This window comes from Mustela nivalis (genome assembly GCF_964662115.1).
Source record: "Mustela nivalis genome assembly, chromosome: 5".
Classification (NCBI taxonomy): Eukaryota; Metazoa; Chordata; class Mammalia; order Carnivora; family Mustelidae; genus Mustela; species Mustela nivalis.
This window is the reverse complement of record NC_139024.1, coordinates 97955526-97972678: the sequence shown is the minus strand read 5'-3', so window position 1 is coordinate 97972678 and position 17153 is coordinate 97955526. Positions and strand designations below refer to the sequence as shown.

Below are 17153 nucleotides of genomic sequence, written 5' to 3'. Positions count from 1 at the left end.
CTTCTATGAATTGTACTTGCTATTTGCCAAGAGTTATAAAATTATTTCAAGTCTTTATTCTCAAAAGAAAGGCAGACTGCCACGTGCAGCGCCTCATTTGGATGTGTCTGGAGTCTTGGAAGCTTGACTACCCTACGTTCTCCTACAAATGGACCTTGAGAGCTTGTTTGGAGGTTCTAGCAGGGGAGCGCAGCTACTCGTATACCCTTGACCGAAGAACGGTCCTCTCCTCTATCGGGGAAGGTCGTCCTCTTCGACCGAGCGCGCAGCTTCGGGAGGGACGCACATGGAGCGGTGAGGGAGGAAGGGGACACCCGCCTAGCCAGCCAGATCAGCCGAATCAACCCTGGCGATCAATGGGGTGACAGATGTCGCAGCCAGATCGCCCTCACATCCGAGAGACACGGGCGGCGCACCAGCTATATAAAGCCTAAATCCAATTTTACTTTTAGCATAGGTCGAGTTTCCTTATCCATATCTGATCTCTAAAAGGCCTTTTCTAACTAAAGTTGTAATCTAACCAACACTTTAAGGCCATTTTATAGCTCGCAAAGCAAAAATTTCATTTGAAACGTGCTTGAATTTGGGCTGTTTTCATTGTATCCAGAATGCCTTGCAGATGGGTGGGGCATGCTAAACATTGCGGGCCCTATTGGTGAAACTTCCCGGAGCCTCGCCCATCCGAGCGCCTTCTGGCGGCCAACCCCGCCCGCCTCGCTGCAGACCGCTCGCCGAGCGCTTTGTGCAGCTCCGTGTGCTCCGAGCGGACTTCAGGTCTGTCTCCCTCCTGCCGCCCCTCTCTCCTCGCCGCGTTTCTCCTCCCCTCCGCTCCTCGGCCCCAAGCCTCCTACTCCATCGTCCGTCGCAACTCTCCCCAGCTCCCCATTCAGTCCTTCTCGTCTCCCTCCCTCCGGTCCCTTTGGCGCTTCCGCCCCCATCTGGGCTGACGTGGGCTCCTTGGCTGGGGCTGGGGTCATTCTTGGCTCCGAGTGCGTATTATTTTTATTAACGCGCTCTGCGGAGTCTGAATCCACGGGTTTCAGTGGGCGACTCGCGCGGATCCTCCCGAAGCCCGGGTGTAGCGTGGCCTGAGCGGGGACCGGAGTAGCCCAGGACTCTGGTTTCGGGTGGCCGAGCCCGTGGCCTGGGCGCATTCCGAAGGTGGGAGGCGCAGCTCCCAGCGGGGGCGGGGGATGTGCGGGACCCGGGGCGGGGTGGGGAGAAGCTACCAGGCTGGACAGGGGACGCGCGTTTTGCAGACAATAGTATCGCGCGGCCCGTCCACCTCCCCCGTTGCTGTGATGACCAAGTAAGATGCTGCTGTGAGAGCGCGAATTCTTGCAAAGGTTCCGAAGGGTGCACGCTTCCCTGCGCCCCCCCCGCGTCTTGCCTCTCCAGCCCGAATCTGGAAAATTTTAAATTTTCAAGGTCAAAGTATATGACGTTCTGAATCTATGAAGTACCTTACTGCTGGCACAAATGTCTGTATAACCCATGTCCCCAGCTTCCCAAGATCCAGAATCAGGAATCATAAGTAGACACGGTATGAAAACCAAGGTGGTTGTTTCTTTTAGTATTTGGAAATGGTGGTAGGTTTTTATGGAGTGAGGGAAAACACAGTCATTTAAAAAAAAAAAAAAAAAAAAGCGAAAAACCCCACCAAAACCCGATTTCCTGTGCCAAAATCCTGAATATTCATTTAGCCCGTGAGCGCAGAATTGAAGACAGGACGCAAGACTGCTCGTTTAGGAGGAGCTGCGCATTTGTTTTTTGTTTGGTTTTGTTTTTGTTTGGTTTTGGTTTTTTCCAGAAAGCCTGAAAGGCCATCATGGCAGCGAAGCCCAAACTCCACTACCCTAATGGAAGAGGCCGGATGGAATCCGTAAGATGGGTTTTAGCTGCCGCCGGAGTCGAGGTACCCTATATGCTGTTTCTTCACAGATTTGTCGTACAACTTTGAGACTTTTGAGGAAAACATTAATGGCGGAGTCCTGTTCTCACTCTCTCCCCCCTAACACAGACAGGCTTCGTTGAGTCAGAAGACGCCCTCCTTGCCAGGGTTATTTTTCTTTACAAATGGAATGTGGTCGATGGAATTTTATTTTACTTTAGACTTTTACGTAATCATTAGCTTCTGATCTGCCACCCGTAAGAATTTATTAATAAGGAGGAAAGGAATGAACCTGAAATTTGCCAGTGATGACTTTTGTTAATTAACACAATCTGTAGGGTAAATTTCCTCTTCACTTAAATGGCTTCTAACCGGTAGCCTTCTTGTCTGTCTGCCTCTGGTGTAGGCTTTGACGCACAGTGTTATCTTTCTTTTTGTTCTCTTAGCTTCTTATTTATGGAAATGTTCCAGTTGGTACAGAGGTTGAGAAAACATTGCCACACATTTCCCCTCATCCAGTTTCAATAGTCATTTGCTTTAAAACGTTGTTCTGCTCTCCTCCATCTCCTCCATTGGATTTTGTGGGAATATTTTAAAGCAAAATCCAAGCATCATATCCTTTCATCGGTGATGAGTGTTTCAGTTTTTATCTGTAAAAGATGAGGATTTTAAAACGCAACCACAATACCGCAATCACACCCAACAAAATTAACAATTCCTTATTAATATCTGAAGAGTCTGATTGTCTCAAACAGGTCTTTTTATAGTAAGTTTATTCCAGCCTGGATCTAAATCACGCCCACACATTGCATTTGGTTATGTTTCTTTTAGTATTTTTAAAATCTGTCACAGTTTCCTCTGCATTTTTAAAAAATAAACTTTATGTATATTTGGGAATAATTTTAAATATATAGTGAAGACAGTGCATGGAATGGCGACTGAGTCTTCCCTAATGATATCATCTTAGGTAATCATGTCAAAACTAAGAAGTTGACATTGGTGCCCAACTACGCTGCAGACTATTTGAATTTAATGAGTTTTTCCAATCATGTCCTTTACTGTTGTTGGATCCAACATTATACTCAGTCACTATGTTTCCTTAAGTCTCTCTCAATATCACAGTTCCTCAGTCTTTTTTTTATTTCATGATGTTGACAGTTTTGAAAACTACTGATCAGAATTTTTGTAGCACTCCCTGGTTTGGATTTGTTTGTTTTCTCATGATTGTGCTGGGGTTTGGGACTTGGGGGAAGACTAGCACAGAAGTCAAGTGCCCTTCTCATTGCATCATATTAGGGGTGATATTAACATGAGTTATCCCTGGTGCTGTTAACCTTGGTCAGTTGGCTAAGGTCATGTCTGCCAGGTTTCTTCATTGTAAAGGGATTATTTTCCCCTTTATTATTTCCAAACAAGTCATTAAGTTCAACTCACACTCAAAAGGACAGGCATTAAACCCCACCTCCTGGAGGGGGAGGCATCTGCATTTAGAATTCTTACATAAGAGAGATTTTTTTTTTCTTCTCCTTTATCTAGTCAAGCATTTCTTTATATCAGTACGGACGTAAGTATATAGCATTTATTTTATGCTTCGTGTTATAATCCAATAATGTTTTCTTGCCCAAATCATCCCATTTTGGCCATTTGCTGTTTCGGGTTGGCTCCACGGCTCCCGCTCTCTTTCTTTTCTTACCCTTCAGCTCTCTTTTACGTTTCTGGCACTTCAGGACACTCCAGGCTCTTTTATCATCCTTGCCCTGGCCCTAGAAACTGGTATTTCTCCAAGGAATCCTGGTCCCTTTTGCCGGCAAGTGGTTTTTAGCAACTAAGAGCTGAGTGCCAAGTGTCTGTATTTGTTTTCGTGCCATTTCTTTGTGGAAGAAACTGTCCTATAGAATTTCCCCCATTCTGGATGTGGCTGCCTTACCCTCATTTTAACATATTCTTCTCTTCCTGTATCTCCTGTTAACTGCTAGTTGAACCCAGCGCTGTCATCATGTCTCATATTTTCTCTCTAAACCTTTTTTTCCCCTTTTTTTTGCCTGCCAGACTCCATCATAGGGATACTGTAAACATGTGTTTATTACACAGCATCAAGGGATGCCTGATGTCTGTCTCCCTTTCAGAAGAGCTGGGCTTGATCACCATGTTCCAGAGATGTCAGCCTGGTCCACACATTGCAAAATCTCCTCCATTACCTTCTCAACTAGTGGTTTTAGCATCTATTTTTCATCACCATTGTTAGGGATTACAAAATGGTGATTTTTCTGTTTCTATGAGTGTATCTGAATTTATTAACTGTGTTTCTCTTACAAAGAGTAATTTTTAAAAAAGATTTTATTTATTTATTTGACAGAAATCACAAGCAGGCAGAGAGAGGAGGAAGCAGGCTCCCTGCCGAGCAGAGAGCCTGATATGGGGCTCCATCCCAGGCCCCTGGGATCATGACCTGAGCTGAAGGCAGAGGCTTTAACCCACTGAGCCACCCAGGTGCCCCACAAAGAGTAATTATTTTTTAAAAGATTTTATTTATTTATTTTACAGAGAGAGAGATCACAAGTAGGCAGAGAGGCAGGCAAAGAGAGAGGAGGAAGCAGGCCCCTTGCTGAGCAGAGAGCCCAGTGTGGGACTTGATCCCAGGACCCCATATCACGATCCCAGCAGAAGGCAGAGGCTTTAACCCACTGAGCCTCCCAGGTGCCCCCAAAGAGTAATTTTTAATTCCCTTGAAGTACAGTTCATATGGGAAAGATCAGGTAAATGCTTGATGTAGTCTCTTCATCAATTTTCAGAATACTTGGTCGTTACCCGAGCAACCTCCAAAGATGCTAAATGAGGGTTGTTGGGTTTGAGGCTTTGTGTTTTGTTTGGTTGGTTTGGGTTTTGATTTCTTTGCTTTTTTTTTTTTTTTTTTTTTTTTAGGATTTTTACTTATTTATTTATTTGTCAGAGCAAGAGAGAGAGCACAAGTAGGCAGAGTGGCAGGCAGAGAAAGAGAGAGAAGCAGTCTGCTCGCTGAGCAGGGAGCCCAGTGTGGGGCTTGATCCCAGGATCCTGGGATCATGACCTGAGCCGAAGGCAGCGGTTAATCAACTGAGCCACCCAGGCATCCCTTTGTGTATCATTCTAACTCACTGTACAGTGTGTTATAATTTGCTAAATTAGTTAATACCATTTTTATGTATGAATTCTGACTTCTGACTTTTCTTGGTAAGTCTGAAGAGCTGATGGTATTAGGTCCTCGTTTTCAGAGGGCAGTAATTGCCAAATCTGAGTAAGGAAGGACTGCCACTATAGATGGACCTTTCTAGTTGATCACGCTCCCCATCATTTCCCTGTTGTCTCAGGATAGATTTTCTAGTTGTGTTAAGGGGTGAGTGAAAAAATTCTTGGTGTTCCATGTCCTGAACCTGGTTGGCTTATTGATGTCATCTGTCTTTCCCCTGTGTGTTTCTGAGTTTGAAGTTCTGGCTTATTTAAGAGGTTTGCAATGGGTGTCTTACTTGTGTGTTTAATATGATCCTTTGCCAAACCCTCTCTTTCCAACCTTCCTACTCCCCTATTCCTCTTACTCCCCTGTGTATGTGTCAAGATTCTTGGTGACAGCAGTAGAAAAACCAACCCTAAGTAAGTTAAAACAACAACAACAACAAAACAAAACATGGGTCCCATGACCAGTCACAGCGGGCAGACAGCTGAGGTAGAGTATTGGCCCAGCGGGTCCCAAGCCCACCCTTCCGACCTGTGTGGAGGGAACTAGATTAGCCTCCCTTACTAGGGGCCGGCCACATGGTTTATAGAAGCCATTCCCCAAAGATAGTACTGGTACGAGACCTCTATCCAAAAAGCACATGTTTAGTTAAGCACACAGATCTGAACAGTTGTGGAGGACGTGCTGGCAGCCCACTGGGTAAGTTCATGGTTCCCAGTGTCACAGCGCTGGGTTGAGCCTGTCATGTAAAGCACACACATCTGAGTCACTCGGTAACCAAAACCTGCTGAAAGGCAGCCCACCTGATTCGGACACTCGGCATCCTCGCTCTCAGTCAGTGGCTTTGGGTCCACAGATGTTGCTCTCTGCTCCCTGCCAAGTGTTGCTTCATTGCTGCTTGGAGCTTAAATTACCTGAAGACCCCCACCCCCAGAAACCCAGTCCAACTCCCCTGGGTAAGAGGGAGAGTAACACATATAAAAGAAGACTCAAGTGCTACAAACTCCTCATTCAGGGCTTCTGGGCCCTTCATGTAAAACTGACAGTGTGGATAAGGGAGTGGTAAGCAGGAAAGCAGGTCTGCAGAATATCCCACTGGAAGGGTACCCTGGTTAGGGAGCAAAGGCCACTGATTGTGTAGATAGAAATCGAGACACAGTGTCTGTCCTTGAAGCCTCGCACAATACTGGAGTCACCAAGCTCCCTCCAAGGTCTGCCTTGTGATTTTTTTCTTCCCTCTCCCATCGTCTCCTCTACCTGCACTTCCGTGCTGGCTTCTTACTGAACCCGTTTTATAAAGCTGGGGACAGTGTGTCCCTGGTGAGAGATCACACACATCTTGCATGATGTTCCCAAGAAGTCAGAAGCCAGAATCAGAACGCTTGAGAAAGATTGGCTTTAAGAAATGTGCGTTTCTAGCCTCAACTGTGTATCTCCAAAGAGTGGGATTGAGTTCTCACACACACGCACATACACAGATGCACACGCCTCAACGTACACACACATGCACATACACATTTTCCTATATGCTTTAGATGATCGTGGTTATAAAAGTTTGCAAGGTGTAGTATGGCGGGAGTACTACCTGCACTACGTCTGGCTTTGCACCAGCAAAAAAAAATGGCCTGAACAATTTTTTTTTTTTTAAGATTTTATTATTTATTGGAGAGGAAGAGGGAGAAGCAGGCCCTCCACGGAGCAGGGAGCCCGATGAGGGATTCAATCCCAGGACCCCGAAATCATGACCCAAGCGGAAGGCAGGTACCCTGGTGCCCTGTCCTGAACATTCTTGCCCAGAGGTTGCTGCTCAGGGGGCACCAGGTGGTGTTCCTGCCAGACCCCTCTAACACCACAAGGTATGGCTTCTGCTACTTCTGCGAGTAGCAGAAGCCATACCTATACCCCATTATCTGGGTTCAACCCCCCTATCAGGTGGTTGAGCCAGAAGAGGGGAGGATTGCTGATTTGTGCTAATCAGCTCTGCCCCTCCCCAGGACGATTCGGGGGAGAAACACGGGGACAGACATGGGTGGGGAGTTGTCAGGGGACTTGGTGAGAGGAGGTCTCCCCTTCCGGACATGAAGCACATTACTGCATTAAGGCACTTTTTTTTTTTTTTTTTTTTAATGTCCAAGAAGAGGAACATGCTTCCACCATTTCTTTTCCCCCAGCTTTTTAATTTGAAAACTTTCAAACCTACAGAAAAGTTGTGATAGGATAATGGGCACCTTTGAACTCAGTGCACTAATTGTTAGCATTTTGCTACATTTGCTTTCTCCCCGCGCCCCACCCCTGCCCCTGCCTTGCTTTTTTTTTCTTTTTTTTTTAATCAACCATGTGAAGGAAGTTGTAGACATCAACATGTATTTTCCTCCTAAGAAAAAGTAATTGTGCTAATAACCACAGTATCATTGTCACAACTAATAAAACTAATACTAATTTTATTAGTATTGATCCATATGATCCGGTATATGATCCATATTGAAAAGTTCCATACTGTCCCCCAGATGTCTATATTCCTGTTATCTGTGTAGCAGTTTTAACTGCTACTCCCCTTCCCTGCCCCCAATATCCAGGACCTAATCGGGATTCAGGTGTTTGGTTATTTTGTCTCTTAAGTCTGTTTTCATCTAGAATAGTATCTATTTTTTATCCTTTTTTCCTCCCATACCCTTGTCTTAGAAGAAGTGTGTAAAGAAGAAAGTGACTCTTTTGTATGAACTTGGAAACCAAATTCCATAAAGAAGAATTATCTGAGGAGGGGTGCCTGGCTAAAGTTGAAATCTCTTTTATTTTATTTATTTTGGCTTTTTTTTTTTTTTTTTTTTTTGAGACACAGTGAGAGAGAAAACATAAGCAAGGGGAGTGGGAGAGGGAGAAGCAGGCTTCTCACTGAGCAGGGAACCCGATGTCGGGCTCGATCCCAGGACCCCGAGATCAGGACCTGAACCGAAGGCAGACGCTTAACAACTGACCACCCTGAAATCTCTTTTAAATAAAGATTTGTCCTTGGATGATGGAGCTCAAGTTTTCATTCAAGAAGTGAATGGAAGTCTAGAAAAGGAGAGCCATAAGTGGTGAAGAGGTCAGGGAATGGCAGGTCAGGGAATGGCAGGGGCAAATCCCTCAAACCTGCTATTCTGAAACCGTGCACACCCAGGAGAGGCTTAAACACAAAATAAATTGTTGTTTAAAAATTTTATTTACTGGAGAGAGAGAGAGCATGAGCAGAGGGGAGACTCAGAGGGAGAGGAGGAAGCAGACTCCCCGCAGAGCAGGGAGGCCAACATGAGGCTCATCCCAGGACCTTGGGATCATGACCCAAGCTGAAGGCAGACGTTAACCTACTGAGCCACCCAGGTGCCCCCAAAACAAGTTTTCTATAGTTTTGAAAGAGTCAGCCGATTTGTTACAGAGTACCCCACATTCTGCACATGCCTGATTTTCACTTTGCATTTAGATCTGGGTCACAGTGTTAACCCTGCCCTTCTCATTGGGTCACAGCAGGAAGCACACAACATATCCGTGTCCCCCAGTGGGGAACTAAGTTTGATCACTTGGTTAGATAGATGGTGAGATCTCCAGATCCTTCCACCACAAAGCTACATTTTTCCTTTCTCATAATTAGCTTGCAGGATGAGACTTCAAGGTTGTTTGAACATTCTCCACCTTTATAACTCAGTGATTTCAGCATCCTTCTGGATCCTTATCAGAATCCGTTGTAGATTACAGATTGGTGATATCTTTATTTATCATTGATTAGCACTAATTCTTCCGTAAAAAAGAACTTTCCCTTCCACCTTTTTGAGTATCATCACGTAAGAACACAGGGATTTTTTGTTGTTGCTACTGGTATGTGTAATGATCCCTAAGTGACATTACTCTTCTGATGCTTGAATTGTCCCAGGCTTGCCTAGGGACTCCTCCTCAATTAGGGTCCTGCATGCCTTTGCCATATCTTACCGGTCTTTGAGCTCATCTTTGCTTTTTAATCTACCAGCAACAACCTTTTCTCCAAGGAGCCCTGGTTGCTTTTAGTGGGAAACCAAGATGTGGGTGCTAAGTGTGCTCATTCTCTCTGCTTCTGAGACAGTTTGACTTGATATTTTCAGTCCTGATCCTATAGTGACCTATGCCTTCTTGGGGTGGGGGGTGGGTATCTTTTTTTTTTTTTTTTTTAATTTAGTTTGATGAAGAATTCTTAGAAACAAAAGAACAGTTGCAGAAGTTGCAGGATGGTGAGTATGGAAATGAAACAACTGTTGGTAATACTGATTTTTCCTCCAGATTTTCTCTTTAAAAGATTTATTTTTAGAGCATGTGCATGTGTGCATGCAACTGGGGAAGGGGAGGGACAGAGAGAGAGGGAGAGAGAGAATCCTAAAGCTGACTCCTTGAGCTGAGCATGATATGATGCCCAATTTAGGGCTTGACCTCACAACCCTGAGATCAGGACTGAGCCAAAATCAAGAGTCGGACACTCAAGTGACTGCGCCTGCCCCAATAATGATTTTAAGAACTGATTTTTATGTGGAAGGGCAAAGATGCTGACACGAACACTCAGAGAAATATCCTAAAACCAAAGGAGAGAAAGAACTGAAATTGCCAGTAAATCACTTTTAGGCAGGAATTCCCTGAGAGCTGAAGGGAATGAACCGTTAGGTAAACAGCTCTTCTCCATCCCTTTTTCCTCTTCCTGCCCTCCTCTGACTACTCCGTCCCCTCTTTTTTGCTCTCCTTCAACCCTTCCCTCATTTTCATATTCCATACCTCACTTCTTCCAAATTGTCTGGGGCACCAGTGTTTGCTTGAAGTATACAGCCACAAGTCCCCATTTATACTGGGCCGCCTTTCTGTGGTGCATAGCAGACAGCAATGAATTCAGTGAAAGGCCTCCCTTAAACTCCTGGTCGGCCCCACTCCCACCATGCGTGCCCAGGCTCTGTAAGGAATACCCAGCAACTGTAAGTAGCCTCCCTCCCAATCATCAGCAGGGTGTCTCGGCCCAACTAAAGGCTCCCAAGCGAGGGACCAGTTGCAGTAGCAGCCTTCATACCTAACAGTGGCCTGATGTCACTGGGCATTGTGCGGAGTACCCATCTCCCCCAGACCCTCAGGTACTGTCCCAATCCTTGAGCCCCTTGAAGACTGGGCTAGATCCTGTATTTGCCTCTCTGCAAATATAAACAGCAAACCTTAATACAGGTTTGTTGGAGAAAGCAATAGGCTGCTGTCGATCACTGACAGTGAACTTGGTTGTACATGGTCTGTGGCTAGGGCGTGCACGAATGCCAGTTGGTGACTTTGGTTTTATGCTCAGATTTTCTAAAACTGTGCCATCAGTAGAACATTCTACAGCAGTGGAAACATTCTGTTCTCAGTTCAGTGTAGTAGTTGCTAGCCACTTGTGTCTACTCAGCGCTTAAAATGTGTCAAACATGCTTAAGGAATGGAATTCTACATATTTCAGAATTTTGATTACATGTAGGTTTCACTAGACACATGCACCTGCTGGCGGCCGTGTTGGCCAAGGCAGCTCTGCAGAAATATCTTCACTGCATTCCCCCTTGCCCTTTGCCCCAGTGGGTAAGTATTTCCCCCTGCAGTGAAAAATGAAAAAGGAAGGTTTAGAACAGTGCTGGTTTTCAGGCTTCTTTGAGGGTTCATTGTGCTCTCCTGAATGAAGTTGAAGTTATCTGGGAGTTTTACATGGGTCCCTTTTCATACGGTTGGGCTTGGTTGAGGGCACGGGGACAGGGAAAAGATCAGTATTAACTCTGGGTCTCCATTCTTAGGTAACCACCTGCTGTTCCAACAAGTGCCAATGGTTGAAATTGACGGGATGAAGTTGGTGCAGACCCGAAGCATCCTTCACTACATAGCAGATAAACACCACCTCTTCGGCAAGGATCTCAAGGAGAGAACCCTGTACAGTGTCCCATCTCAAGTGTCCTTGCTTGTCATTCACTGATACCTCAGCTGATTAGCAGTCTCTACAGCACAACCGTCTCCTTTGTGCCTTGTATCGTTAGTGTAAATGGGGAAGAATCAGTACAGAGGGTCTGGGTAAAACGAAAGAGAAGAATTGAGTTCAGATGCTGGATCCTCTCTCTGGGGTGTGATTGTTTCAGGTTTCAGCACTTTTCAGTGCTTCGATGCTGCTTTTTACTTTCCTTGCAAATTTATTATCACAAAGCATGAAGAACAGGAAGCTGCTATGCCATTATTCAAGGCCAGGGATACTGTGCCTTGATTATAATTTTGATTATATTTTTAAACACAAAGCCTGGTCCTTGTACCTCCTAAGATGTGTGATCTAGGGCGAGGTGCTGGGTTCCACAGTCCCACCGCGTGTCCCACACAGTGTTCAGATAGCGCATACCTAATGATGTTATCGGAGTCCATGAAATAATGGGTGTAGAACATTTAGCACACCAAGCAGTCCATAAATGATACCCATTATTTTTATAAATCTGAAATTCCACCCACACCAAGCATGGGTACTAGAGTAAGGGTAGGGGCCCAGGAGAGGGGGAATGTCCTGATTCTTGTGCTTACTGATTTGTGACGGATTTTTCTGAATTACCACTAGAATTGACTTTGCATCTTTGCTCTTGGAGGCAGATATAGGTGAATGCTTCTGGGTTGCCAGAATCTTAAGAAAAAAGCACTCTGAATTCTCAGTCGTGGAAGCCGATGAGTTCAAAGAAGGGGAAACTGAGGAAACTTTCATTTTGTTTTGTTTTAAGGATTGACATGTACGTGGAGGGAACACTAGATCTGCTGGAACTGATTATCATGCATCCTTTTCTAAAACCAGATGACCAACAAAAGGAAGTGGTTAACATGGCCCAGAAGGCTATAATTAGATACTTTCCTGTGTTTGAAAAGGTAGGTGGCAGAGAAGCCTGTGAGCACAGCCTAATCAGATGACAAAGGGAGGTGACGGTAGCCATCAGCACAAAGCAGGGATGTTTTGGAGCCCCTCAGATGCTCCTTGGGCCGTATTATTCAAGAAGCCTGGGGAGAATACGGGTTCACCCCATGTGTGCGTTCCTGTCCTTACATTCACCATGAGCCCACCCTGTGGGTTCAGAAGAGCAGAAACTACCTAATTCCTTCCTTCTTTCATCCCACAAACCTTTGTGGAATAGCCGTTGTGTGTCAGATATCCTACCTGATGGTTCAAGGTGATGAGAAGACCATTGTTTTGTTTCTCTTCCCTTTGCTCTTTTTGTTTCCTGTTTTTTTTATTTTCCTTGTCTTATTAATAATATATCTGCTTTTCTGAGCCTTAGAGTCTTTTTCTCCATGGAGAGGAATGGTTTTCAATGTTTCCATTAAAAAAAGAAGTACAAACGTAGGGAATTGGTAGATTCCTCTGGCCATCTTTATGGAATTAGATTTAAGAAGGAGAGGTATTTTCTGGGTTTTTCCATTGCTTGGTGTAATGGTCTCTTGCCCACAGGCACTTGGAGAATGTAAAATATGATAATGTAGAAATGTGGGTGTGATGAGGGAGGAGCAGGTGGCTTGGTGAGGTTGCAGACTAAGGTGGGGCTCCTCCCAACACATCAGCTACAAACTGTTATCCCTTTGACACATAGTGGAATGGAATCCCAGGCAGCTTGAGGGACACTCCTAAGATGGGGAGCTAGAGCTGGACAGGCTTCAGATTATAATTCTGGATTCATGTGCTCTCCCAGTCTGGCTTCAGTAGCTATATTTGACTGGGAGTTTATGGAGAGCCCCTGTCAGACACACACACACGCACGCACGCACACTCATGGGCATCCAAGAGTTCACTGCAAAGAAGATCCTCACTTCTCTAGCACTGTTCCTTTCTTCTCCTCCATTATCATCTATTCCCATGTATCTCTGAACTTACATGCTCTCAAAATGGGCGTCCAGATGAGCTCTGGAAGATAGGGAAAGAAGCCTACTTTTTTAATCGTCATGTCTAGTTAATGACCGAGTCCTGATGTTTACAGAAACACAGAGCTGCCAAGTGACATGAGACTCCTTGAAGGGAACCTGTTGCTCACATCACATCCCCCAGCCTCCTGAATTTGTCACCTGTAATTCATTTCTGTAGGTACATTTATGGAATGGGTGTATCCTTTTGAAGCTCTGGATGCTAAATCCAGAATTAGTATTTTCTTCCCCTTCTCCCCTTCAGTGTTCATTCTGATATGAAGCAGATATATTATGGTAGTTCTGTTTCTATACCCAGTGTGCATTTTCTTTCTGTCTGATATAGGGAGCCTCCTCTTAGTTGATATTACTTATAAAATACTCAGATACTACACTGATTCAACAGTTTCATCAGTTTTGCCATGTAAAGTATTGTAAGCAATGCAAAACATTTGTATCCTGTAGGTTTTAAGAGATCATGGGCAAAGGTTTCTCGTTGGTAACGAGCTGAGCCTTGCAGATGTGATTCTACTACAAACCATTTTGGCTCTAGAAGAGAAAATCCCCAATATCCTGTCTGCATTTCCTCATCTCCAGGTAAATAAAAACCATGTTTTAGAACATTGGCCCAAAACTCTTGGGCCTTCCTTCAGTGTCTGTTGATTGGTTGGCTGGGATGTGTTTGTACTTTTTTAGATTCTAGTTTGTGAAATGGTTTTTCTGGTCCCCAGATCTTTAGAGCTAAAAGATCACATACCTGTGCAAGGGATTTTAGCTTCGTTTTGTTTCATAACTACACTCTTGAAACAAACTCCATACACAGTTTGCCAGTGAGGCTTTCCTTAGTGGTAATTGCAGGGATGAGGGATTCCTCCTCTGTCTGTGCTGTATATATACAGACAGGAGGGCTTGAGGGTCAGTACCAAAAACAGTCTTATCATCAGGGTGTGGCTCCCAGTCTCAGAAATACTGTGCTCTCCAACTGGAAACATTCCAGCCTGAGTTCTGGGAGTTGATCAGTGACATGCAAAGAGTTCCCACCATTCCCCTTCCCAGAAATTCCAAGGAGAGACTTGCATGTGGCTCCGCTTATTTCTCAGTATTATTCTACTAAGATTGATCATAGAACTTCAAAGAAGTGGAGGGCTTTATTTTTTTGTTTTTTGTTTTTTTTTTTTAAGATTTTTTTTATTTATTTGTCAAAGAGTGTGAGCATGTATACACACAAGTGAGGGGAATGGCAGGTAGAGGAAGAAGTAGGCTCCTTGCTGAGGAGGGCACTGTAGTCATTGACTATATTCCCTGTGCTGTACATTTCATTCTTAGGATTTATTCATCCCATAATTGGAAGCATATACCTCCCACTCCACCCATTTTGCCCATCCCTCTACTCCTCTCTGGCAACCATCAGTTTGTTCTCTGTATTTATGTGTCTGTTTGTTTTGTTTTTTAAATTCCACATGTAAATGAAATCAAGATACTTGTCTTCCTCTGACTTATTTCCCTGAGTATCATACCTCTGCGTGCATCCATGTTGTCACAAATGGCAAAATTTCATTCTTTTTTATGGTCGAGTAATGTTCCTGTGTGTGCGTGTGTGTGCGTGTGTGTGTGTGTGTGTGTGTGTACCACATCTTCCTTATCCATCTGTCTGTGGTTGGACACTTAGGTTGCTTCCATAATTTGGCTATAAATTAGACCACAATAAACATAGGAGTGCATATATCTTTTCAAATTAGTGTTTTCATTTTCTTTGGGTAAATACCCAGTGATAGAATTACTAGATTGTATATTTCTACTTTTAATTTTTTGAGGAACTTCCATACCATTTTCCATAGTTACTGCACCTAAATACAGTTTATTTTTTATTTTTTTAATTTTTATTTTTCTAAATACAGTTTTAATTAAAGGACTTCAGAATCTAATGCCAGGTCTGAATTGAATTAAAGGGTCATTCATTCCTGCATTTAATCATTGATTAAAGGGTATTAAAGGATATTTTAAAAAGTTAGAATTCACAAAAATTTTATTAGACATGACAAATAATGAACCTTGGGTAATTCTTGAAATGATAAATCCTATAGAACAAGCTTCTAAATATTGGTACAGTATTGATAAAAGAAAAATTTGTCATTTAAATAGCTTTGACATAATTATTAGCTTTTGTCGATATTAGCAATATATATATGTATGTTTGTGTATCTTTGTGTGCATGCTTAAGGCTGAGTTTTGTACATTATAGACATTTAATAAATAGTAGTTTTTTGAATAAATGACTTCTTTGAAAAATTTAACTAGAATAATTATATTTGATGGATATACACTTCTTCCTATGGTTGAAAAATATTGCTAGATCAAACAGACTTCTATCTCAATTTCTGAGAATTGGTAAGGTTTGACACTGAATGGACAATGTGATTTCCCTCAGTATGGTTTACCTAAACATCTGGTGTCTGGTGTCTGAACCCTAAGCCATTAAAAAATGCAACTGGCTATCTCCCACACATACCCAGAAAGAGGATTCATTTGCTAATAGGGGTAAAAAAGTACAAGGAAGCTGAATTTTAAAAAAGAAAGTGAAGTGTGCTATATGATGACCTTTTGAAGTGCTTTTATTTATATGGCTTGTGTATTTTCTCTGAGTAGATCAATATATTTAAGGTAGTGATTTTTCCTTCCTTTTTCCTCTTAAGCAAGCATTATAATCCTAATCTAAGCATCTTTAAAAATTTTTTTAATCTCTGAAAAAAATTCACATGTTGGTCTGAACGTGAGGTTTTCGTACATAAAGCCTGGTGTAGATCCCAGCCATTGTGGACCAAAATCGTCAACAGTCCACACCAAGAAATCAGATCCCAAGCAGATGCTGGATTACATTTCCAGTTGGGTTCCTGTAACAAATACTTCTCGAACAGATTTTTTCATGGACCATTTTACACAACCGTATTTTTACAGTTACCTTTGCTTTCACATTACCTTTGCTGTTAACCTTGAACTGTTGTGTTTTCCTTTTACAGGAGTTCACGGTGAAAATAAGTAATATCCCTACAATTAAGAAATTTCTGGAACCTGGCAGCAAGAAGAAGCCTCCTCCTGATGACATCTACGTGAGAACCGTCTACAACATCTTTATGCCATAAAACATCTGTGAGTGAGAGCTAGCGCCTAGAGATTTCTGTGTCCACAGTAGAATCTTAATTGATGCCCTGATCCCAGCTCTGTCATGGTGCTATGTATAACCTTTCCTTAATTGGGTCTTTCATGCCGAGATCTTTTCTAGAAACATTCATTGACCTTTTGTTTTGTCCGGTGAATAATTGTTAACACCGCTTTTTCCTGAAAGCCTTTTCGGAGAGGCTGGCATTTCAGTTAGATCTGATGTGGTGACTCATTTCCTGACAACTAAGCTGGGCAGGACCTTGTGTTCTCCCTTGAGCTTCTTCCCCCCTTCTTCTTATCCCTTTCTAAAAGCCCTCCAGTCTCTTCCTGATTTTTGGTGTTTAATGACAATAGAATATCTAGAAAATAATTCTTCTCAGCTATAATAAATCTGTGCTAGTAATGAAGGCAGTCAATATTAGCCAAAATAAAGAATTTACAAATCACTGCCCTGTTGCCAGAATTTTTTTTATTAATTTTTTGGTAATCTGTAACATATTCACATGGTTCAGAAGTCAAGAGGGCATAAGAGGGTGTAGAGTTGGAAGTGGTCTTTTCGGCCCTGCCCCCCAGCTGCACGGTTCTGCTCCCCACAGAACATAGTTATTGTTTGTATATCCCTCCAGTTGTATTTGATGCACGCATAAGAAAATTATATATTACTTTTTTTAAAAAAGATTTTTTTTTTTAATTTATTTGGCAGAGAGAGAATACAAGCAGGGGAAGCAGGAGAGGGAGAAGCAGGCTTCCCACTGAGCGGGGAGCCCAATGTGGGGCTCGATGCCAGGACCCTGGGATCATGACCTGAGCCAAAGGCAGCTGCTTAACAACTGAGCCACCCAGGCGCCCCTGTATATATATTACTTATATCTTCTTACTACCTAAATGGCTATTTATAGGCTGCTAATTTTTTTCCATTTCAGAATTGAAAGTACAGTTTCTTAATATTGCTTTGAACATGTATTGATTTAGGTCTTA

General features: G+C 43.3%; 1 protein-coding gene across 4 annotated transcripts; it reads left to right on the top strand.

Annotated features, from left to right (window-relative positions):
- The first annotated feature begins 675 nt into the window (after positions 1 to 675).
- On the top strand, positions 676 to 16621 carry LOC309864046 (glutathione S-transferase A4). Of its 4 annotated transcripts, XM_082729375.1 has the most exons (7): positions 676 to 774; positions 1811 to 1915; positions 9289 to 9340; positions 10898 to 11030; positions 11852 to 11993; positions 13482 to 13613; positions 16034 to 16621. In XM_082729375.1, the coding sequence occupies exons 2-7, from the start codon at positions 1829 to 1831 to the stop codon at positions 16154 to 16156; spliced, it is 669 nt and encodes a 222-aa protein (XP_082585501.1). In that variant the 5' UTR covers positions 676 to 774; positions 1811 to 1828; the 3' UTR covers positions 16157 to 16621. The 4 variants fall into 4 exon arrangements, with proteins under 4 accessions (XP_082585501.1, XP_082585503.1, XP_082585504.1 ...); XM_082729377.1 differs by lacking the exon at positions 9289 to 9340 and having other exon boundaries at positions 686 to 774; XM_082729376.1 differs by lacking the exon at positions 676 to 774 and having other exon boundaries at positions 784 to 1915.
- The last annotated feature ends 532 nt before the right edge of the window (positions 16622 to 17153 follow it).